Source organism: Gambusia affinis, linkage group LG05 (genome assembly GCF_019740435.1).
Source record: "Gambusia affinis linkage group LG05, SWU_Gaff_1.0, whole genome shotgun sequence".
Lineage (NCBI taxonomy): Eukaryota > Metazoa > Chordata > Actinopteri > Cyprinodontiformes > Poeciliidae > Gambusia > Gambusia affinis.
The window spans coordinates 3157496-3181665 of NC_057872.1; the positions used below are offsets into that span (position 1 = coordinate 3157496).

The 24170-nt window shown below is 40.0% G+C and overlaps 1 protein-coding gene across 3 annotated transcripts in view; it reads right to left on the reverse strand.

Annotated features, from left to right (window-relative positions):
- Nucleotides 1–393: 393 nt before the first annotated feature.
- Nucleotides 394–24170, reverse strand: part of LOC122831816 (low-density lipoprotein receptor class A domain-containing protein 4-like) — a 216197-nt gene continuing 192420 nt past the window's right edge. For all 3 annotated transcript variants that reach the window (XM_044118308.1, XM_044118309.1, XM_044118310.1), the window contains 3 exons: nucleotides 16585–16739; nucleotides 13046–13096; nucleotides 394–9292 (listed from right to left, as the gene is read on the reverse strand). In XM_044118308.1, the coding sequence (XP_043974243.1) occupies nucleotides 8699–9292; nucleotides 13046–13096; nucleotides 16585–16739 (800 nt within the window). In that variant the 3' untranslated portion in view covers nucleotides 394–8698. The remainder of the gene's footprint in view (nucleotides 9293–13045; nucleotides 13097–16584; nucleotides 16740–24170) is intronic.

The window sequence follows — 24170 nt, forward strand, 5'->3', positions numbered from 1 at the left end:
TTAGCTTCATGGAAGAAATTCTGCAATTATTAGTCCATAAAATAAACAACTGGACTTGTATTTTGTATGAGTTCTTTTTTGTTAACGTGTCTTCAGTGCAGTCTGAACAACAAATCGTCTTTTGGGGGAAAATAAAGTTCACATCAGGACTTTACAATGTAGAGAAACGTTCTTGCTGTGATGCCAAAACCCAACCACCACATTTATGTTACGAGACTAAATTTTGAATCTCGTCACTGAAGCCTGTCGGGAACGCCAGGCGCGTAAGCTAACTCCTGATGCTTCATTTATTTCTCAACAAATAAAGCATTAGGTCTCGGCCCTGGGAGCGGCAGCCATGTTGTGAAGCTCTGCTCCTCTTTCTGTGAACAGACAGGAGGCCCAGCAGGAGGATCACTTTTAAAGTTTTATTTGTTACGCTGCAGTCTGACTACAGCATAAGTACAAGCATAAAATCTTTGACTACAACAGCACTTAGAGCGACATTTTTTGACTTTTTTTTTTCTGCTTTTCTGTAAAAGTATTGCAATAACAGACCTTAGGCCTAAAACCTATTACATCACAATTGCTTAAATAAAAAGAGGCAAAAATACACAACAATTTTACCTCTGTGTTACATACATAGATATATATATATTTATATATATAGATATATGGTTACTAAGCATGACCATATAAATATATACCTATATATCTATATATATATATATATATATTTCAGCACAGAGGGGGGGCGGAGGGGTACAAGAAGGATTCATTTTTGTAAATAAAGCAAACTGATGTTACAAAACCCATAATGGAAGCAGTCCTATGGTAAATGCCAGGACAAACTGTTGAGACGTTATTACTGGAGGTGGAACGATACGGACAGCTGCTGCTCGTCAGCACTGGAGTACAGACTGCTGAGAGGAGGGAAGAGAGAGCGTCAGTCTTTTCTCTTCCAGGAAACAAAACATCCAAACAGGAGGAGAGCAGAGGCAACGTTATCCCCAAATCAAAACAACACAAGTGCCACTTATTTGGTGCTGTGAAGAAAAAAGAAGAAGAAGAAGAAGAAGAAAAAAAATGGCGCGTAGCTATGTACATCGTCTATAGATAAGAATGAACATGCTCTGCAGTTATTGTACAGTGGAGTTCTTTTTAGTACATATTAGAAGTAATTGGCTGCAGGTTAAACATGATGCCCGTTATACATTGTGCCACGTATACTGACTGCTGTTATGTAGAAAATAAGCGACTAAATAGTAGAGTAAAAGTAACCGATAGCGTTTAACCCGGAGCTCGTTGCCTGCTGCTGGTGCAAACTCGTGAAGCTAACTTCCTCTGGTGCTTCGCCTTGCCGTCGTCCTGACGACGAGTCTCCCCGCTGACAGGAAGTAAAACTCCAGTCAAACTGACATGTTCCCAACTGCTGCCGTCACAGAGGCTGATGAGCCTGGCTCATTCGTTGGCACGTCTGGCAAGGATGTCAAAAAATAAAAATAAAAGATCAAAACTTCAAATACATCCAGCTTTAGCTGCAGCACTTAAAATGATGAACTTCAGAACATTTATTCAGTGGGGAATTTCAGATTTTTTATTTGTTTTTACAGAACCTCTACTGCCTCAACCTACTGGGGGTTCTTCTGCAAATGTTGCACCACAGAGTGCATCCTTAAAAAGTCTTAAACTTGTGTATCTAAAAATGAAGGCCTTAAAATGCCTTCAATTAGTTTTAAAAAAGTTAGTTGGCCTTAAATAAGCTAATTACAGGTCTTACATTTCATCTTGGAAGGACTCTTTAATTGTAAGTTCTATGTATTCTTTTTCTTGAGTCGCACACAGACATCTTGACTGTGTTCTATGACTCTATGCTAACATTCCCTTCCTAGCTAGCAAGGAAGCTTTTTGCCGTCCATCACGGGTCAGTGTAAATTTATCACCAGTTGACTGGACAACGTTCATGCATGCCTTTAGAGATACCATTCTTAAACTCCATCCATAATGGTTGTTACAAAAGTCTTAAATGTCTCACCCGTCCCTTCTAGGACTAAGGACACATTTTTAAATAATAGTTCAACAAATTTTTAATCTGAAAAAGGATTTTCTTGTATATTAAAAAAAATTATGTTTTTGCACATTAATGAGGTTTCTCAGACTTCAGGAAGAAAAACAAGCCCACAGCATCACAGATCCTCTGCCAAACCTAACAGAAGGTTTTTTTCCTACATCTAAGATGCTACAGCAACAGGATGTGCTACTTATTATTTGCTCCCCAGAGTAACAGAATATTATGGATTACTAATCATAAATTCTTTGATACTCTAATCAACTTTAAAAAAAAGTTTACCTAAAAAAAATTAACTATTCCTTTACTTGCATTTTTCCCACTGAATAAATGCACTAAAATGCAAAGTTGCATTTGTTCACGTTTTCTGAGCTGCTGCAAGTAAATCTGAATTTAGTTAAAACTAAATAGATAACTAAATATTCTTAATGTCCAATAGAGTCATCTGTGATACTAAAAGATCATTCTGATAGAACATTCCATCTGTTCGTCGGTCGGGACGAACCCGGCACCTTGTGTCCGGGTTCTGAGTGACGGCTGGCGCTGCCACAGAGGAAACTCATCGACAAGCTACTGAAGCTCAGCTCAGCCATATCATAACAGACTATTATTAAGAAAATATCAGAAGTTGTAAATTTGTGTTGCAACCATATATTCTGAGCATACTTTGAAAAACATGTTTTCTTATGGAAAAAAAAAAAAAAAAAAAAAGACAAAGCACATTTTTAACTGTAGGCATTTACAAATTCAATGTTGCCCTCTTAAAATTTTTATATTGTCTATACAGTATATTACATTATTCACAACATCTTTTTTGTGGTTTCTACCCATTGGGTAGGATATGTGCATAATATATTCAAGTTATATACAGCACCGTACAAACAAACATAAAGATAGACAGACTACTGAAAAAAGCACCGTTGGAAGTGAGGCACAACGAAGGTGGGAGCTTTTTGAGTGCAAGTGGGTTCCTATGTCTGCTCCACAGTCCCGTTACAGTGCTGCTCGGAATACCTTTGGGTGCTTTCAGGTGAGAATAGGAGAGGGGGAGGGGGCTTGATTGATATCCGAATGGACTTTTTCAGATGAAATTTGGGATCAGATCCAGTTCAGAGTTCAGAAAGCTTTTGATTGCCCAGAAATAGATGATTCTGGAAGGACGGTGAACACTTCAGCTGTACTCCGCCAGACCGGAGACGGCGCCTGCCTGGATTCCGAGAAGCAGTGCGACAGAGGCGTGGTCTGCTCAAACATGAACATTAGGCACCATATTTACTCATATATTAGTAACATGCAAACCTCCTTGTAGAAAACATAAAATTTATCTTATTTATCCTCCATTTACAAGCTTATGACTGCGCAGTACGAACAAGCTAAAAAAAAAAAAAAAAGAAAAAAAAAAAAAAGAAGGGCGGGAAGGGGAAAAGAAGAAAACCATAGAAGAGATTTGAGTGTGAAGCAGCTCCCTGCAGCTAAAGACCAAAAGTACCGGGAGTCCCAGGTACCTGTGGGGTTCACTGCAGCTTTCTCTCGTAAGCTTAAGATGAGTGGAGAAGGACAGGATGGACAAGACAGAGGAAGGCTGGCTGAGGGAGGGATGCGAGAAGCAGCAGTAGCAAAGACAGTGGTAGCAGCAACAGCAATAGCAGCAGCGATGTAGTAGCACACACACACAAACACACACACACACACACACACACAAGCAGAAAGATACAAGTTGGATATCTGCATACATACATTCAAACACACTGAAGTAGAAGGGATTCAGGCGCTTTAGCCCAAAGTGAGTCAAACGTCCCTCTTTGTTTTGTTAGAACTGAAAATCTAGCTTTAGCTTAACCCTCCTGCGGTCTTAAGAGACGGGGCCATTTGAACACCACAAGCTTTTTGCACTTTTACAAGATGTTTTCTGTGTGGGGTTTTGGGAGCTGACGGTCTGACAGCTTCTCCGCTGTCCGACCGTATCATCCGCTGCGGTCCTCCTGAGCGTCGCGCTAAGACCACGGGAGGGTTAAAAAACACAATGTGGAGGAACATGTGGACTTCCAGGCACATTTTCTGTTTCAGTTTGATATTTCTAATTCACTTTCACTGTATTAGTACTGCTCAAGTCGCACTACAGTGTAAAGAGGCTGCAGCTGATGGCTGAACTCCAGGGAAGTTAAGGTGTTACTGCACCTGGAAATGTGTCTGCTCCGTCTCTACCCAACTCAATTCAAAGTTGGGGGGGTAAAACAGTGTCGAAATTAATTCAGCCTCTTTATATTTTATATTCTCTGACCCGTCCAACAGATCTCCTGAGAAGAGATCTAAAGTCGTTAGTCTATAATTCACTAAAGACTGCACAAAGTTCTAGTTGGTAAAATAAAAAAAAATAGTCGTAGTCAAAAGTCTGGATCTAGAGAGAACCACTGTCAAACATTTGAAAACCTTCATCATAATATGTTTACCTGCCTTGTTTTTCAGTTGTGGAAGTAGATACATTATAACTATCACCATCATAAGGGTAAAAATGCTCCTCAGCTTCATGGCCTTCAGCTGCATCTCATATTGCAGCGACACTGTTTTGAAGTGCTTCACCAACAGGGGGCAGTCAAAGACAACCAATACACAGTTAGGTTCAAAATTAGTTAAGAATTTGGTAGATTTACACTTAATATGAAAATGTTTCTTCCAACTGAAAGTAATATTATTAACTGGTCAATAATACCAGAATAGAAATTCAAAGAAGATCTGATTGCGGGAATGCCAATAGAAATTCCTCTAATGATTCAAACAGCTGAGTTTGCCAAATGTTTGGTCAGTAGAAATGTGCAGAGATCCACTAACATTTCCTTCATTCAGAGCACAGGATACACATTGCTTTGATGTGTTCTGTTTAATCTTTTTGTCTGAGACATTTGAGCTCAATTTGTTATCCAAAACATTTTGGTCTCTTAGATACTAGCGAAGGGGAGAGGGCTGTACGGTTGTGTGTCGTCTTACTTTGACAGTAAGTTGATAACTGCGTCGCGGCATTCTGAATCGTAAGCAAACAGTAAGGTTTACGGTTCGACATTCCTGTTTCCATTCAGATCAAACTTCCTGGTTGAATGAAAGCAACTTTAAGTTTGCCAGCAGCATGAATCACTTAGGAATGGAAAACAATAAAATACGATGTCAAGATAAAAGCAGCCTAATCTGCTAGAAAAGAAGAAACGCTGTAATGTACACCATATAACCCAATCTGCACACATTATTTTACTTAGGGATGCATCAAAAGTGACACCAAAAATGTATAAATGTGACACTGATGTTCCACAATGTTCCTTACTGTTAGATAGAAACATGCATGGCAATAGAAGCAAGAATAGCTGCGTTTCCATTACAAACATGAGCAAATCTTTGTCTATATTCCATTAATATAAAAAAACCCTAAAATTTGACATTCTGTCATTTCCATTAAATAGGAAATTAGAATCACATGTGAAGTTTATTCATGTGATAAGCCATGGCAACGAGGGTTGTAAACATGAAATATGTTCATAATTCAGCCATGGCGTTAGCGCTAATCTATCAGCCAATCTTAGGAGACACCAGTTTCTTATACAGGCAGTGGAGCGACAAACCACTTATACATGCAATTATGTTGTTGGTGTGTTTACAGAAGAGCTTTGGATTAAACACGCTGGAATGACACACAACTCTTTATGAACTGTGTGATGCTGTGAGAGCTCTGGAGGAGCCAGCTGTATATTGTCTGGAAAAACCCCCAAAAAGAAACCATCATCCTCCAACCACCACTTCCTGTCATCTTGTTTGTCATTTCCGCCAGTAGCATCAGGCTGTTGATTATGTGACTTGTGTGATGGGAATAAACTGCTTCTATTACAGTTCTGCGAAAGACATCTGTTCCGATATGGCTGAAAAAAACCACCTCATCCTAATGCTAAAACTTTTTATAGAAAAACAAGTTTGTTCCAGAATTAGTGAGTTTCCATTGAGAGAATTTATTTACGTAATTCGCGCATTTTTTATGGTCAATGGAAATGCAGCTTGTATGATAGTAGATTGAGCAAATTAGATAAATATGATGTGATCTGAGAACTGACATTTGATCCCGTGAGTCATTACTTCTCTGTCGCTGCAAACCTGAATTTATTTCCACCAGATCTGAGCGGGTTGGAATGGTCAGAAAGTTAATTTGTCAGGAGAAGTGTTGACGCCTTGCTGCAGCTTGAAACTGAATCTGAAGCTAACTTTGTGAATGTTACTAGAACCTGTTGCGTCTCTTTGGCTACTGACCCTCGTCCATTCCTGGGTTTTTAAGAAATGCTTTGCTGAATTCAAACAGGAGAAAACAAACAAACAAACAAACAAAAAAACAAACAAACATGTGTTTAAATGTTAAAAACTCTAACCAGTCAGATCAGAAATCACTCAGCTTGTACACACATGCACACATACGATACCCATGCAGGAGCTTTAAGTGCTTTTCAGTGTTGCCTAGGGTCTGAGCAACAAACACGCCGAAACACTCGTACTGCAAGGAGGAGACTGCATCAGCATGCTGCCAAACGACGACTCCACTCCAGTCTCAGCTTTAAAGGGCTTGGCTGACTCTGCATCATCTTTGCACACAAATGGCAGGATGGGGCGATGAGCAGTTTATCTTTGCAGGGCGGGAGTGGAGGGGGAAGAAGGTGCACTGAAATGTGCTGAAGTGAGATAGAGCAAGCGTAACAGCAGAGATCGAAGGCAACAATGAGGTGAAAAAAAGGCTAGATTTTCTAGTTTATCAAAAAGGACCCTCTGGTAGCCCTTTGACTTCAACCACAGTCAGTTTGTTTAGTGGAATCCTTATTTAAGCGATCTTTACTTGATCTTTTTGTTGTGTGTGTGTGTGTGTGCGTGTGCGTGTGTGTGTGTGTGGGCCATCGCTGATGTGAAGACGGAGCGTTGAGCCTTCTATTAGTTGGCAGACCTGTGGGAGGGTTCTGAGACCCGTGTGGCAGAATGCACTGTGCGGGTCGACAAAGAAAAGGGTCAGGTACTCGGAGAACAGGACAGGTTTGGAGAGAAGAACCTCCTTTGACCAAGACGCCAAATAAAACCTAACACACGTTGATGTTACCCAGGGAGTCAAAACACAGTTTTAAAGGGGCGGGATTATGCGTTTTTCAGGGACACAGTGCCATTTTATTGCACAATCCAGTAATTGTGTTACTTTCAGTTCTTATAAAACTGCTCTACATATCAAATATGACTTAAAAGAAATTTGACTTTTTTTAACTTAACACCTTGAAATTTGGCCTTTGTGTCTTTAAAAACTCCTGCCCTTCAGGAAGTCATCACAACAAGGCTCATTTATTAATCTTTTAACAAAATTTTTAATAATAATGAGCTCAGCAGATATGCAGTTCCACCAGATGCTTGCTAACTGCTGCTGGCTAGGTCTGAATTTACACCCTGGAAATTTGCCTGGCTTGATGGTTGGCATGGAGATTATAGAATTTTTTTAAACGCGCATGAAAGAATCAAGGCAAAACTCCAGGTATGTTTTTGATGAGGGATTAAAGTTACAGCATGATGTAAAGCTCATAAAGAGTCGATTATACATAATACTGCCCCTTTAAGCTTGGTTTAAATCATTAGTTAGTTCAAGATTTGAACTGACTAAAATCTTTTTAGTCAAGATTTTAAGAAGCATCACTGCTTGGTCACAAGACAGATCTCTCTCCCCGATTAGGAAGCAGACGTAAAGCAGTACACGGTTATTCTCTTACTAAGTTTCAGTGTGCCTGTTGTGTGAACAGATCTTTTAGGCTGGGCTCAAGGATTTCTTGCGCTTTTCGGATAAAAGGATGGAGATAAGCTTATACTTGTTAGTTTTTGTTCAATTCTTTCATCTGTTTTTGACAACTTTGGAGCGAGACTTCAGTCAGTCGTTCAGTCCATCCATGAAAAGAAACCCTTGATTTAAAAAAACAACAACAACAACAACAACAAAAAGCAAAGAGTAACCCTGAAACAAAAATTAAATGAAAAAACACAAACGTCAGCCTCACATGACATCATGTCCCTCCTCTCTTACGACAAAAGAGATAGTGCAACTTTTAGGGAACTTTTCTTTTTGTTGTGTTGTGAATGTTAGAAGATGTTATTTGCCCTCTTTGCTTTGCTTCCTCGTGAACCTTGGCACTAAGATTTGGGTTTGTGAGTCTTTAGTTTTGTTTTTTGTTGTGTTCTCTGTATGTCCTGGGTTCTCAGTTCTCGCGTTGTGCACAGATCCCGGTCCGAAAAGCAAATCAAAAAGACAAAAGAAAATAGGAACTTTCTCCCCCGTTCCCATCGTAGAGCTTTCACCGAATGAAAAAAAAACACAAAGGCTGTGCTAGCTAGAGTTTTTCTCTCTCTCTCCAAGAGAAGAAGGAAATAAAAATTCCCCAGCGGTGCCGGCTGGATAGAAAATGAAATGAAATCAACTCTGGGTTTCTCCTTCCTTGTTTTGCTGTAGCTCGGGTCGAGATTTGTTTGTGTGCGGGAGTGTGGAGAGAGGACATGAGAGCGACAGAGCGATACAGAGGCCGATACTTCCATGTCAGCCGTAAACATAGGAGACGGTGCTGAGTCTGGGGGGCTTGGCCCCCGCCTGCCCCACGCCCCCTTTCCTCACACCAGGTCCTCTGGTTGGCCATCCTTGGCCTTGGCAGGTACTATTGTGCTTTCTGATTGGCCCTGCTGCTGGATCGTCCTGCTCCCCTGTCCCCCCGGATCCCCCGGTCTCCCTATTCTCTGGTTATTGCTGTGCTGGTGTAAAAAGAACGTGGAGCCTGGGAAATGACCCATCACCTCACTGTATGCCGGCGGGGGCCCCTCCATGCGCCCGTGGCTGCAGGAGTTGGCCACGCTGATGCCAGAGTTACTGCTGGGCGGCCTCGGGCCCCCTCCTCCCAGGCCCCCCCCGGCTCCCACCAGGCCCCCGCCATTCCCTATGTCGATCAAGTCACTGTCGTAGATGGTCCGGTTGGGCGGCGCCCTCACCGACTCCCGGTTCAGCTCCATCTGCTGCTCGGGGTCGCGGAGCTGAAGCGTGCAGGGCCCCTGGTACGGCGGGGGCTCCTCGCCGTCTGACAACGATATGGTGGGCGGCAGGTCGATCTGGTGCTGCATGTAGGGGTAGGTGGGCTGGAAGCGGCTGAAGCGGTCGCGCTGCATGAAGGAGGGAGCAGTGAAGCGATCCCTGGCCTGGGGAGCGTATAATACCTGGATGAGAGAGAAACACACAGGGAAAACCCAGCATTAAGAGGAGGAGGAACACTGATAACTTAAAAACAAACAAACAAAAAAAAACATACAAAGAAATGTTCTCAAATGTCTGAGTTTTACTCATTCAGAACCTCTAAAACAAGAATTTATAAATGGCCAAAGGAACTTTCTTTGTTTAGACACATTGCAAGCTGACATCACACGCCAGAGTTCCTGCCCTCCAGTGAAAATCTGTGATTTAAAAAAAAAGCACAACTACTTCACAAAAAAATGGCAAATACTTACTTTGGATTCATTGCAAACCTAGTCCAGACAATGAGAACTCTAGTCATCGTGTTAATAACATCCAAGGTAATAAATCCATTAGGTCTGTCTCAACAGGGTTTTATTTAAAAAGTATCATTTAGTTCTTTGGCAATTATAGAACGTCTTTAAAGTCCTAAAACACTTTTAGCAACAAAAACAACAAACATTGGCAAATATATTACCGACTGAGATAATGGTGCTATTTTACAGCTCAGCCTCTCAAGATGTTTTTTTTTTCTTATTATGTTTGTTAACTGCTTCTATACAGATGAAGGATCAATGGCTTTGATGCAAATGATGGCAGATCATCATGATGTACCTCCACACAGACCAGTGAACTACCAGTTAGTGGTTACAGATGTTTTAGCTTGATTACAGGAGAGGAAGGAGATCCCTCACCCAAACAGGACAACCATCAACACATTAATTCATCTGCCAGCTTTTGTTCTTCACTACAATTAACTCCTCAGACTGGAACGTCATGATCCGTGTGTTCATATCTAACATCTCTATCCAGTCCCACTCCCTGCTGCTGCAGCAACTCATTATCAGAGGGAACTTATTTCAATTAGGGACTGTGTCTCTAATCATCAACCCCCACTGACAAAGCGGTCTGGGTGAAGAGAACAACAGGCGTGGAAACAGAAGCTGGGGGAGAGAAGAGGAGAGAGGATCTGGGCAGCTGAAATGGAGAGACTGGCTGAAGCACAGACAGAGTCAATCTGAAAGGATTTAAAAAGAAAGGCTGCTGAGATAAGTACAGAGAGAAAGTAGAAGGGAATAAAAAGAGCCATGGAGAAAAAGAGAGCAGGGTGAGATAGGAAAAAAAAAACAGAAGAGAGAAAGTGGAGACGGAAAGATAGAAAGACAGAGGGGGGAGAAAGGTGTAGAGCTGATGGAGGGAGCAGAGCGTAGCGGAGCAGGGCAGCTCTCAGACGGCTGTCTAGACAGTGTCAGGGGAGGTGTTGCTGATTAATGACGCACCAGAATCCGCTGGCCCCCCTCACCCTCTCCTCAGCCCAAACTGCCACACACACAAACACACGCACACACACACACAGATTCAGACAGCATCCCTGCATCTTTCAGCCACCCACACTCACTGGCTGTGTCTCCCTCTGTGTTTGTCTCTGCATGGCCTTTTCCTCTCCAGCTGCTTCAGCACCAACACTGTTTCCACCTACCGTCACTCTCTTCCTCTTCGGCCGCTGGTTTCTGTTAAACCCCACTTCCCATTTCGCTTTTTTTTTGTGTTTCATCTCTTAAGGTTCTCACTGAGGGAGAGCTGCAACTTTAGATCTGACGTGTATGTGGAAGCACATTAGGACCATTTTAACTCATCACTCCAATGACACTATGCATCACACGTTTCTCTCTTTACCTCTCCAACTCTCTCTCTTCACCTGGACTCAAACTGTTTCACCAAGCAAACAATCATTAAGCTAACCTCGCTACCGGTCATGGCAAGTATGCTGGCATTAGTTTACATATCTGTACCCATGATTCTTTGAGAACATGCCAGCTTTGACCATGTCTGATGTATGGTGCCAGACTTGCCCAGTGCGACATATGAGCTCCATTCCTGGACGATCAAATATTTACAAGCAGCCAGAATTGCAAATGTCAGGCTGCTTGTACCTCAACTGTATTCCTGTGAGCGTTGAACATTTACAGAAGGCCGTGTGCCAAAAAAAGAAGTCGGCAAGGAAACAAAATAAAGAGCTGAGAGCAGATACTGAGAAGATTTGCTGAACAAAAGCATTCTGATTAGATAACAGGCCTACTGGAGCGGTTTCAGATTTGCTTTTAAGTATACTACATTGGCCACCTGGTATTTGCGGGGGTTGGGGACCACAGCCACCTGCAAAATGACTAAAACCATTAATACTTGAGAGTCCCTCTAAAAATGCTCATAATTTCATGTTTTAATAGTTCACACACCAAACATTCCTGAATATGCTTCAATGCGTACATTGGAAATCATCTTAATCTTACAGCAGAAGCCAACATCTACAGTCTTCCTTAATTCGCTCTTGGGGTTTCAGCCAATAAGCACCAAGGAAAATAAATTGAACCCCTTGAAGTGAGAGCGCTGGGCAACGCAAGTGATAACCCGGCTGGAACACGGTGCGCTAAATAATAAAACATAATTTAACGAAGCTTCGAGGCAGATCAATTTCCCTCCAGGAATTTTAATAATCGAGGTACTCGAATCACTCATGGAATCGTTTCAGCCCTATTTGTGTACATCAGTCAAACTGAGCCATTCATCTGCCGTTAATCAGCTGAGAGACATTACTCTTAGATGTGGTGGCTGACACAGTTCCAGAATTAAACAGGGAGTCAGAGCTCTGAGAATGTTGAGAATGAACATCAGCACTTCGGTGATGATCGTTGAATGTGTTTTGAAGCAATTAAGTTCAAGGCATAAATAAAAACACTCAGCCTTGTAGTAATGCACGACATTTACAGGTTCCATTGGAGTACATCTGAAGCACATTTCTTAATTCATCTGCTGCATGCATTGAAGTTGCAAACAGATTCCCTGGTAGTGAGATTAAAGCATTTAATAGGAACCATTTGATCAGACCTGTTGGTGTTTGGCTGTTTCACAGCAGTTTTATTGTAAAGCACAACCAACTAGGAGTGGGAGATAAAATCTGTTTTTTGGTCAATCCAAATGCTTACCTGAACGATCCTGACTGGATGAACGAAGACCAAAACTCGGTTGTCATTAATATTAACACCAAAATAAACGTACAAGTCTAACAGTAGAGGGAGAAATGTATTTTGGTCTTTTGCCAAAGACAAGAGAAATCTGATACCACTCCATTTTTGTTTACCCTTTGTGAAGAACAAAGTAGCTCTCAGTGTCTTCTTCAGATGTTTCTGTTTTCTTCAGTGGTTCGTGGAGCAGCACCCCCATAGGCGACGGGGACTGTGTATGTAGTATGTATGTGGGGCGATTGATACATAATTGTGTATCAATATGGAACATAATCCATATGGAACAATAAAGTGTCTGAAGATTATTGATCTTCCAAGTAGAGGTGATCTGTTTGCTTGTTGTCTTTTTGCTCCTTACTTTGTATGTTGTGCTTTGGATTTTGGAAAAAAGAAAAAAAAAAAAAAGAAAAAAAAATCTGCATATATACACGTATTACAACTTTCGTTTTATTCTGACATTCTTGCAAGATAAAAAAAAATAATAATGATGACAATAATTATACCTTCCATGCATTCCCAAAGCTAACCTGGCAATTACAGAGCTGAAATGAGTTTTCCTCAAAACGTTAAGACAAGAAACATGTTAAAATTATTTCAGGACAACTTCTTGTTTTTGAAATACATATTGTATGAAATATTCTATTTTTGAATGTAGCATTTGAGTCATGCTCATGCTGTGCACTGTGTCTAACATGAGGACCAGAGTGGTGGTCTTACCTCTGAGGCACCTTGTCGGGATCCGCTGTCTGAAGGCCACAGACAGCCATCCTAAAGACAGGAAAACAACGCAGGTCAAGCTGCTGCCTCACAGATCAGGAGCTTGAATGTTTAGCTGATGAAAGCTGTTAGATTTTCTGAGCAAGTACCATGCAGATTGTATACTACTGATGATTTATTACTTATGCAGCACTTTGGTCAACTTATGTAGTTGTAAGTGTGCTCTATAACATAAACTTTGACCTGACTTTGACTTCTGCCCATGGTTTTTATGTTCATATCAGTCCTGGGTGGGTAAACATTATATTTCCAAGTGTTTCCATAGCAACCAGAAATTACACGAGAAGTGCCAAACAGGTGTTTTTGATTTCTTTATAGGAGCTTTTATTTGTGGCGTTTTTGCTTTGTAACTGTCTCTGAAGTACAACTAATTTGATTGGTTAGCATGGTTAACACACAGACTACATGGAAAAGACAAGAAGCTAACAGCATTAGCTCAGGTGTAGAATTAGGAAAACCATTTCCAGATGCTGGTTTGGAGTACCTGGTCAGTTTCCAGCATGTTTTGTACTGGAGCTTGTTTCGCACTGCTTGTAAAAGTGCCTGTATTTGACTTACAGTTGAAATCAGAAGTTTATATGGCCAGAATGAGAAAGAAACCTCTTTTCTCACTGCAAATCAGACCAAACTGCTCTTGTTTCACGTCACTAACTAAATTACTTCTATTTGCTAAAGATTTATCCAGTAATGTCACAGGATCCCAAAGCAGTATCATCATCATCCTGGCTTTCCTCCACTGCTTAAGGAGATCATAATCATCAGTTAACGTTTGATGTTAAAGACATTAGTTAATAGATCTAGAAATAGAAATAATTCAGGTAATTGTGACAAACTTTAAATACAAGAAATTTAATCTGGTTTAACTTCAGACAGTCAGAAAAAAAAGATGTATTAAACTTCTGGTTTCTTTTTTTTCCTTTACACATCCCCATTTTGAAAATGCTCTGCAAGTTTGAGACAGAGCTAGCATCTCCACGTCACAACCCAAAGTAAGGAGAATGCTGCAGCCCAGTTGATTCAGCTGAGCCAGTTTGAATTGGAGAATGTTTGGCAGCAAATATTTTACAGCTGTGTTGTTAAAAAACAATATAGAGACCGGTTCCATGGAAACCAATTCAGCAAATTCACTTAACAGACTGCAGCAAAGCTGCTACCAGTGTAAAACTGGGACAAAAGCTCTAAGTGGCTGCACTGTACTTTACTGGGAACATACTGGTAAGGCTATGTTTGTCCTGTTTCACAAATACAGAAATGTACTAACACAATGACTGCACAGGAACACTCAGTGAGAACAGATGAGCAGACAGTCAGACAAAAAGGGCCTCAGTCACCATCAGTTCGGATCAAAGCGACGGCAGCATAACTAGACAGACTAGACTCTGCTCTGCCAAACCTACAGCAGCTAGGGAGAAATAGTCCTCAGAATGAGGAATCGTTTAACAAATTCAGCATTGGAATGAAATAAATGTGACCTCAAGTGAATGTCATAATGCTGTTACACATTCACTTTAGCTAATTCCGTCCAAAGTTACATTCCTCTATATGATTGGAGGATTGTAGAGAAACGTTTTGTTTTAGTGGTCCTTTAGAAAGTGTCTTTTATAAATGATCTAATATTTTTGTTCGTTTTGCACCAAGCCCCAAAAGAACATTTTGGACTTTAAATAGGCCACTGCAACACCTTGATTCTTTGTATCTTCAGGCATTTTATCTTAGACTGGGTTCTGGGTTTGGGATCATTGATGATCCAGAGTGAGTCAATCTTCACTGTGCTGCAGTATTTAGAGTAGTTTGTGCTCTGTTATGTCTAGTTTTTTTTTTTTTCCCACTGTTGTGAATTATTGTCAAACATCTGCACTGTGATTTATTGTGTCTAAAATAAATTGTTAAAGGCATTATTTACTTGAGTGTAATACCAATGAAAAGTTTTATTTCCTGGTAACACTTCCAAACAAGCCATCTATGTTTTTCTTACATGTTCTTAGTGTACTGTAATGAATTTTAGCCCTGAAGGCCTTGCTGAAATGATCAGATAGGATATATTTCCACTGTTATCATATTCATTTATGTTCCTGGATAAATCTTAGTGTACCCAGTTTGTGAGGTTGAATCCAACCTCACAAATTGGATTTGAAATCATAAATTGGATTACTTATTTTTTTTGCTTTTGAATTGTGACAAGACAGGAGGTTTTTTTCTTTGCTCACTCTGGTTGGCATTGAATTGTCCTCCATAATCTAAATGACTTTGGTGTCATCTTGACTGGGACTAGTCATTTAAATCAGGTTTCCAGGATTTCCTTATTTCACCTTCACAATACTGCCAAAATTACAAATATCCTATCCAAAAATTATTTACAAAAACTAGTCAATGCATTTGCTTCTTTAAGGCTAAAATTTAAAAATTTTTAACATCAGAGAGTCCACCTTATCCAAAACAAAGAGTGAGATTTCAGTCCGGAATAGAATATAAAACTCTACATGAATATAAAACCATTAATAATAAAACATAATTCTTCCAACAGAGCTATTTTCTCTCACAAGGCAGATTTCCTGCTGGTTCCTAGAGCTTCTAAAAGTAGAATGGGAGGAAGATCATTCAGTTTTCCTATGGAAAATGCTCCATGTTTTTGGCCTTGAGGCAGACTCAATATCAATGGAAATGGTGCGACACTTTATGTCAAATTACACCTAAAACACACATTGGAGGAGACACGCTGAAGTGCAACAAAACATAACAGACGGCTATTTATATGGATTTTAGACAAATGCATTTGTTTAATTAAGTGAGCTGGTGCCGTAGTCTACCAGAAGAAACTAATAAATTACTTAGTACACCGAAAAGAATTTATTACACCATAAAAAGTTTACTGTGTCAATCTTTCAGATATTAACGTAGCTTTTCTTCTATATGTATGTCATTAGAATAGCCGATCTTGTGAGAATCACCAAGCCGCATCATCTACATAGTGATTGGATTGCAGGTCCTTTGTCTTTGGATAGTTTTCAACCTCAAAAATGTCTTTACTTTTATTTTTCTATTTTCCAACAAGAAGCAACACTACAAAACAAGCACAGAAGAAAAACTTCTAAAGTTCCAGAATGAATGAAGGCGATATTGCTGCAGCTAAAGTGGATGCCATCAGAGCAGCTACTGCCGTCATTGACCCTTCTCTTTTTCTTTTACATCCAGGAGAAGTGCTTCTGTCCACTCCGCTTTCTCAAACTCCCGCTTGACCGCGGCAGACAGCCGCTTACAATGAGCGAAGTGTGGATTCTTCTCAAAGATGTGATTTAAAAGACCTTAAGAGTATTCTATTCTGTACATCAGTATATAAACAGGATTGTTATCTTGTAAAGTGTCTTGAGAAGATGTATGTTATGAATCAGTGCTTTTTAAATAAACTGGACTGATGTGAATTGAATGGTGACAGTAAAGACCAGCAGGTTAGCTGTAGAGTGAGAAGCAGAGGTCCTGACCTGCTGCAGGGCGTGGTCGTGCCTGCGGGCCTGGCTCTGCCGTGTTATGAAGGACCAGGTGGAGAGCTTGTAGTGGTTGAGCAGGCAGATGATCACCACCACCATCACTGTCATCACCACAATGATGATGACAATCTGAACAAACTCCAGTTCAGCTGCACAAAGACACAGAGAGAGGGAAGAGATTAGAACTAAACATTCGGTGATGATCTTTGAGCTGCTGATGGAACACCGTTCTTCCAGTCCAGGTGTGACATTTACAGGACAAACTTAAGAGAAACATTGTTTTGGCAGTCCGGACACATGGTACATTCTGATGTTACAGTTTTTATCAAGTCATTCTGATAACTTTTGTTTCCCAAGGAAACTGATGCATGTCCCCTTGCCTGCTCTTTTCACACTTTGGATGCATAGAAAACACACACACACACACACACACACACACACACACACACACACACACACACACACACACACACACACAAAAAACAAAAAACAGAACAAGAATCTCAACAACTCTTAACTGCTGCTAAGTGAACAGATTTTCTTGAAATTAGTGCTAAATGAGTCAACTTGTTGGGAAAAATGGGTCTGGATTTTGTTGCAGCAATCATCTTCCTCCAGTTAGGTTGACTGTTCAGAACAGCTGAACTTTGGGGAATTTCAATTCACAGATATAGACAGTAGAACAAAAAACTTTTTTACCACAAAAATAAGTCAGTGTTGTATCTCTATAGTTTGATTTCACATATGCAGCACACTATAGACTACCATTTTCACATTGCACCCTACTCTGGAAACGTGCTGTAACGTTTGCTTACCAGCAGGGGGTAGCACAGGTCAAACTCAGAGGAAGACTCAGTAATAGTGTGTATGTAGGCGTGTGCGGGCAGGTGTGTGTGTGTACTCATGTATGTTACCTATTTTGGACTTTTTCTGGCATATTCTGGAGACAGAGGGACCTCATGGGGCCGCATGGGGCCTCATGGTGCCCAAAGCCCAGACTTAGTGAAATGAACCGCCTATTTTAGAGTTAGATTATAGACATGGTGCAAATTAAATTTTGAGGTCAGGGTTAAGAACACAGGTAATGGTTAGCATAGGTTAAGCACAACTTCAGTTTCTAAAATAAATATAAGTTCTAATGTGGTAGAAACACAAACTGGGGCTGCAACTGATGATTAGGTTAGTAATTGAATACTCTATTGATTATTCTGATGATGTATTGATTAATCAAATGATCAATTAATTTAACTACTTAAGCTTGTTTTACACAATATTAAAAATACATTACAAAATGCAAGCAATTTGATTCCTTGTTTAAAAAGGAAAATAAACATTTTATTATCTCAAATGCAGTAACAACATTCCTCAAGTGAACATTTGATCATCTGAAGCAAAAGATGCATCAGCAGCTAAAAAGTATTTCTAACATCAACATGTGAAAAGCCCTTTCTGCTCGACTTATTATCAATACAGAGTAGAGCTGATCTGCTGATTATTTTCTGGATTAAGCAGTTAATAATTGAATAGCAAAAGATGCTTAGTATGAGATTTTTATTTATTTAACAGAATATGAACCAAGTGAAGCAAAACTGCCACTTGAGGAGTCTGAGTAGAACAAATCTACAGACAATTTATTGTTATTATTATTATTATATGCAAAATGTTTATTTTCTGTACCATTTTGTCTTAATTACTGCTCTGACTTTCTTTCATCAAATTACTAAATTAGTTGACTATTATTTCAGTAATCCATTCATCACAATGTATCCGATTAAGTTGTGTTTGTGTGTATGTGTGTGTACACTCAGAAAGACTTCACAGGGGAGAGCTCCAACCCAGAGATCTGAATCTGTAGTGACTGTCCCACCATACAGTGGTTCTTTTGTCAGAATGCTGAATGACTGTGTGTGTGTGTGTGTGTGTTTGTGTCAAACAGCAAACACACACGTCTGGGATGACTTTCCAGATCAGGGTAGAACTGCCCACCAGTCAAGTTTGCATCTTGTTATTTTCCACTGGTTTGTGATTTGCCTCACTTGCCTGCTGCCTCTTCATCCACATTCCCTCCAACAGTTCCCATCCATTCTCTATCATCTTCCTCACTCCACAATCTTCATCAGTTGTCTTGCATCTTTCTCTTGCCTACAACCTCTCCTTGAGTTTCTCTGTCTTCCCGTTTCTCTCCTTTGCCTCACTTTGACCTCATCTTAGCCTGCAGTCTGATCTCTGACTCACACTCTGACTCCCTTCTGGAAACTGTGCATTTCAAGTGACTTTCTTTGTGTCTCTGTGTGGATGACACATTTCACATGCAGCAATCTGACTTACTATGGCTTCATTCTGGTGCATATTTTTTTTCCAAAAACCACATTTCTTGGGCACATCATCCACAGTCCACCAGGAAAGCTTTAACAACACAGTTTGAAGTTTTGAAAAACTGGCAACAATTCAGTTGAAACATAATGCGACCCAAAAACGTGCCTGCATTCTTCAACAACAGCCGTAGGGGAAAGTCTGGCAGGAATAAAGCCAGTCACACTGAAGTAGGAGGACAAATTAGATAAAAACCAACCACAGACAAAAAGTTTAGGAATGTGGTACCATGTGGAAACCAGCAACACAAAATCCTTACATCTGTTTTTTAGTGGAGAAGCAAATGTTGATCAACTGAAAACATTGGATCAGAATATGGTTTCCTTAACTGTCAGAAGAGCAAACAGAAGAGCTGACAAATCGGTGCTGAATAAAACTTTAGATGATCCTGTGAAGCATTGAGGAACAGGACTTGACCCGGAAGTTCAGAAAACTCATAACTGTCATCAGTTTCTTTAGGTTGAAACCCCATAAACAAAGACTGCTAATGCCCAAATGAATCATTTCTCCAGCAAAAGAACCACTTCATAAGTCCATTCACAAAGGAATGATATAAAAGCAGAGCCCTAAAGCCAGATGTTTTCAACGTCCTTAGATGAAACAAAGTCTAGCTGGTTGCAATGCTAAATTCGATTTTAACTTAGTTGACAAGTCTTAACAGCAAATACAGAGAAGACTCATTTAAAATGTCCCTTTTATTAAACACTAGTCAGTGTTAATTGTTACTTCAGGTTCAGGTTTAGAGACAAATAACTGCTGCCAAATGTTTTCACATATAACCTACACAATGCTTTGAAAAAGTATTTACAGATGTGTGAAACAATTAATCGCATCAGTCGTGATGAATTGATTATTGAAATTATCGTCAACTAATTTAGAAATCGAATAATCTTTAACTGAAGTACAATGACTCAAAGAAAGGCCAGCTACCTAACAAACAATATATTTAGAGCCATAATTAATCCAAAACTGTATAGAAAATATAAACAAAAAGACAAAAAAAAACCTTCATAGAAGTTTTACCTGGTTCAAATTCTGCAAAATAAATACAGTTTGAGTAAGCACTTTTTGCTATTCATTTATTAATCAGCTAATCCAAAATATAATCACCATATGAATCCTACAGTCCTGTATTGATGTTAAGTCAAGAAGAAAGAACTGAGCTTTTCATATGTTGATGTTAGAAATATTTTGTTAGCTGTAGATGCATGCTTTGTTATAAATCACACATTCACTAAAGGAATACTGCAATTTAACTTTATTAAATTTTCAGATTTATGAAATGAGTTGAATTATTGTTTTATTTGCATGTTCTAATGTATTACTGATACTGCATTCAAAAGGCTTTAATGAAAAATCTGCATAATGTGCCAGTTCTTTATCCAATTAATTGTCAGGATGATAGATTAATTGATAGTAAGTCGGAGCGCTACTTGTAATTTGAAAATAAAAAACAACATGCAAGTAAAGCCAAAAGTGATTATTATAGGTATTGTGTGAAAAAGTTATCAGTTTGTCGCCATCAGTGTCACAATCACCGTTGGTAGCAGTAGTATTTGCAGAGTTTTTTATAATTTTATCACACTTAAAAAGTCTTCTGTATTAAATATGTGGCATGAATAAATTACAGCCTGCAGCCCGAACACACAACGCACACTACATTCACTGTGCTTTGTTAGAGAAGATGATAATGTAAGCGGCTTTAATTAGCTTCATGCTATTTGAAGTTCAGAGCGCTTTATATCTGGATAAGGATGTTATTATAAAAGGTTTGCTGTATTGATGCTATAAACAGATCCATAGAGCATCATGTTATTGTTTTAGCTGTTCTGTTCAGTGTAATCAGAGTCTCTGTTGCAATACTAGAAATCACAGCTAAGCAGTTAGAGATGAACCAGAGTAGCTGCTAGCAAGCTCCTAGCAGAAGTGTTCTTCTTCTTCTTCTGCTGCTGCTGCTGTAGTTTCCCTCAGCACTTACTGGAAACAAAATATCTTCAGAAAGTCTTCCTTCTTCACTTGTAAAGTCCAACGTTCTCTCTGATAGTTTCAATATCTCTGCTCTGAGAAAGTATGTGTAGTTCAAAGTGTGGGGACATTAAGGGCCATCGCTCAGCTACAGAGGTGATGGGGAGGAAAGAAAGGTGAACTGAATTATAACTTCATGTCCACATTTCTCAACAGCAATAAGGTCTATAGCTCATTCCACTATTTAGTAAATTACTCATCTAAAACAACTTTAAGTCAGCTAATATCCAAATCCAGCTGCCAACCCAAAATGCTGCACAGTGTTGGGTACGGTGTGTGAGGATTCCCTCTGATGTAGAAAAACATTTAGAAAAGCTACATTTACCAAGTTTAATGTTACACCATCCATATAATGGCATTGCAAATAGGATATAAAAATAAATACAACAGAAAATGTAAAATGTTTTGTTGGCAAAATGTTGCCACCAGCAGCCTGGGATGGTGAGTTCGCCCTGGCAGCCACAGGAAGGAGACAGAGAGAGCTTTACTAAGACAGCACCATGCTGAGGAACCAAGCTAACCTGTGAGCCGACTCTTCAAACATCACACTCTCCTGGTGCTGTAAAATCCTGTCTGAACTTAAAGTACTTCTGAAGTTTAGCTAGTAATTTGGTTTCTTCCTCCTGCAGGTTACTGTTCAAGCAAAATAAAAGTTACCCGACTTAGCTTACAGTTTGCTCTCTGAATGTCAGTGAGGAAAAAAACCACGAGGAGGGCAGAGGCTGATAGAACTGAAGGAAATGTGAGGAGGAGGAGGAGGAAGAAGAAAGAGATGAGCCCTGTGCTGCTGAAGTTCAGAGGATGCAGAACACCATGCATGGAGAACAGTGTGTGCTTACAGTCTGCATTAGCAGCAGCAGTCTGATGTCATTATTACTGTAATCCGCTTGTCAAAACAATATCAACCTGCAGCCTCCTTTTTCTTTAAGTGGGCTGAATCAATTGCATTGAAAACCTGCCTCCCCTTTGGACGGTTTCCCCTGCTTTGGTCAGGAGAAACAGAGACCAACTTGTTTCTAGTAATGTCAATGTAAGATCTTTACACAGAAATGCTAAAATTTACTGGAGGCAGTTCATACGATAACATATGAATCATATGTAACATACATATAATTACTCCTCTGGAAGCAAAACTCTGTAAACGCCTCCTCTGAAACTTCTCCACATTGAAAGCGGGAAAAAAAAAGGCTTTACAAAAATGAAGCTAAAAAGTGTGAAACACATTTGTATTAAGTTGACACTGAAGAACCTCGTTTCATTCCATTGACAGCTGGGAGTCTTTTAGGGCATGTCCGCACCATCTTTACTCATTCCTCTTTGCAAAGCAGATACAGAGCATCTCCAATCACTTTTCAAGTTCTGTCACAAAATCTCAGTTGGATTTAGGTCTGGACACAGACTCTGTTTGGCCCTGAAACAAGTATTCACACAGTCTTAGGATGTATTCTCACCAATTCTGTTTAATCTGTTGTAGTTGAAGTAGACTTCATTTGCCCACAAAGTCTGGTTTGTTTGAGCAGGTGTGAATGGATAGCTGAAAAAAAAAAAAAAGCCAACTGTGGTCTGCCCGAAAACCATAAATTTGCAGCAAAAAAAGTTTTAAATTGAAAATGTTGCTTATTTTTTTGATAGTTTTGACATTTTCTGTATAATTTGTACTTTTAACTACAAATTAGAACTGAATGATGGTTTATAACAATATAATAACAACCAGAAAAGACAATCCCCAGCAGCCCTTGCTGTGCCAGCCTAAAATGTCAGAATGTTTAAATGTCTTAGTAACTTGTTTTTCACAACAAAGTCTGGCAGCACAGTAAGAAATGAGAAAAACATAGAATTAAATAATGTGCAATAAGAAAACATGCTGTCAAACATCAGCAACAATATCAGGGCCCTCTGAAACGGAATCAAAATGTAAGTCTGTGATGGCAGAGGCCGCATTCACACTAGCCCCGTTTAGACCTCTTTAATTCAACTCTGGTCCTTTTGGCTACAAAGCCTGGTTGGTTTGGGGATGCAGGATCAAACTCTGATACAAACCAAAAGAAGGAAACTCTGGTCCACCTAAAAATCCAGGTCTGGGTTTGGATGAAGTCAACGCTTGTGCAGTTTGAATAAACATGTGGATGTCAAGCGGACAAGAGACCACTTCAAAACCAAGAAGATAACAGAGCAGGGCACTGTGGGTAAATGCAATCAAAAATATAAAAGTGATAAAAGGGAGTAATCGTTCATGGCCTTTTGTCAAAGACATAAGAGAAATCCTACAATCGCTAAGATCTCATCCCACCCCATTTTTGTTTACATTTCATGAAGAAGGAAGTTGCGCTCAGTGTCTTCTTCAAAGGTTTCTATGTCATTTCCTTCAATGGTTCTTGGTGCAGTGCCACCACAGGTGAGGGGGGGAACAGGTTTGGATGGTTTGACAGTGCAATGTGAGAAAGAACCACAGCAGCTGAAAATGAAACAAATGTTGCATGTTTTGTCCCCAATCAAATCGAGTCTACGGGACTATCAGGCATGAAAACACCCAGAGAAACAGGGTAGGAATTCAGTATCTATACACCAGAAAATACATATCTGATAGCACTTAGGAATCAAAAATGTGTTTCCTCTCAAAATACATAAAGTATTGAAGATAAAAACACCAAGACGAAGGTAAGGAAAGTGATGACGATAATGACGCGTTGAGTCGCAGTGGACCGGCTCAGCCTCAGTCTGGTTATGTACAGATTCCTTCCTGCTGGTAACCAGACAGTTAATGCCGGGGAAAACTTCCTTCTGTGAATAATGAGGGCATGCACACTTGCTCTGTTTGGCCCTGAAACAAGAATCAGGCTAATGGCCATCTATGGAGACTGCGCTCACTCAGCTGGGGCCTCTAACATTGTTATTGCTCAATAAACTTCACATCTGAAATGGGCCGACCTTAGACGCTTCGGTAAGGGAACCAGGGGTGTCTGGTTTAGTTTGTACACTGGAAACGGTTCTTTGTCTGCAGCTAGCAGGCTGCGTTCTGAAATGCAGGTTTGAAAGCAGATTTATGCTGACAGCCAGGAGGAAGAGCACGCTAGCTGCTTGCTAATTTGGACTAGGAGCGTTCCTCCTACCAGCAAAAGGAAATGCCGTCCCTCTAAGCTTCAGCTGTCAGGAACCCGTGTGGCTGGGAAAAAAAACCTAAA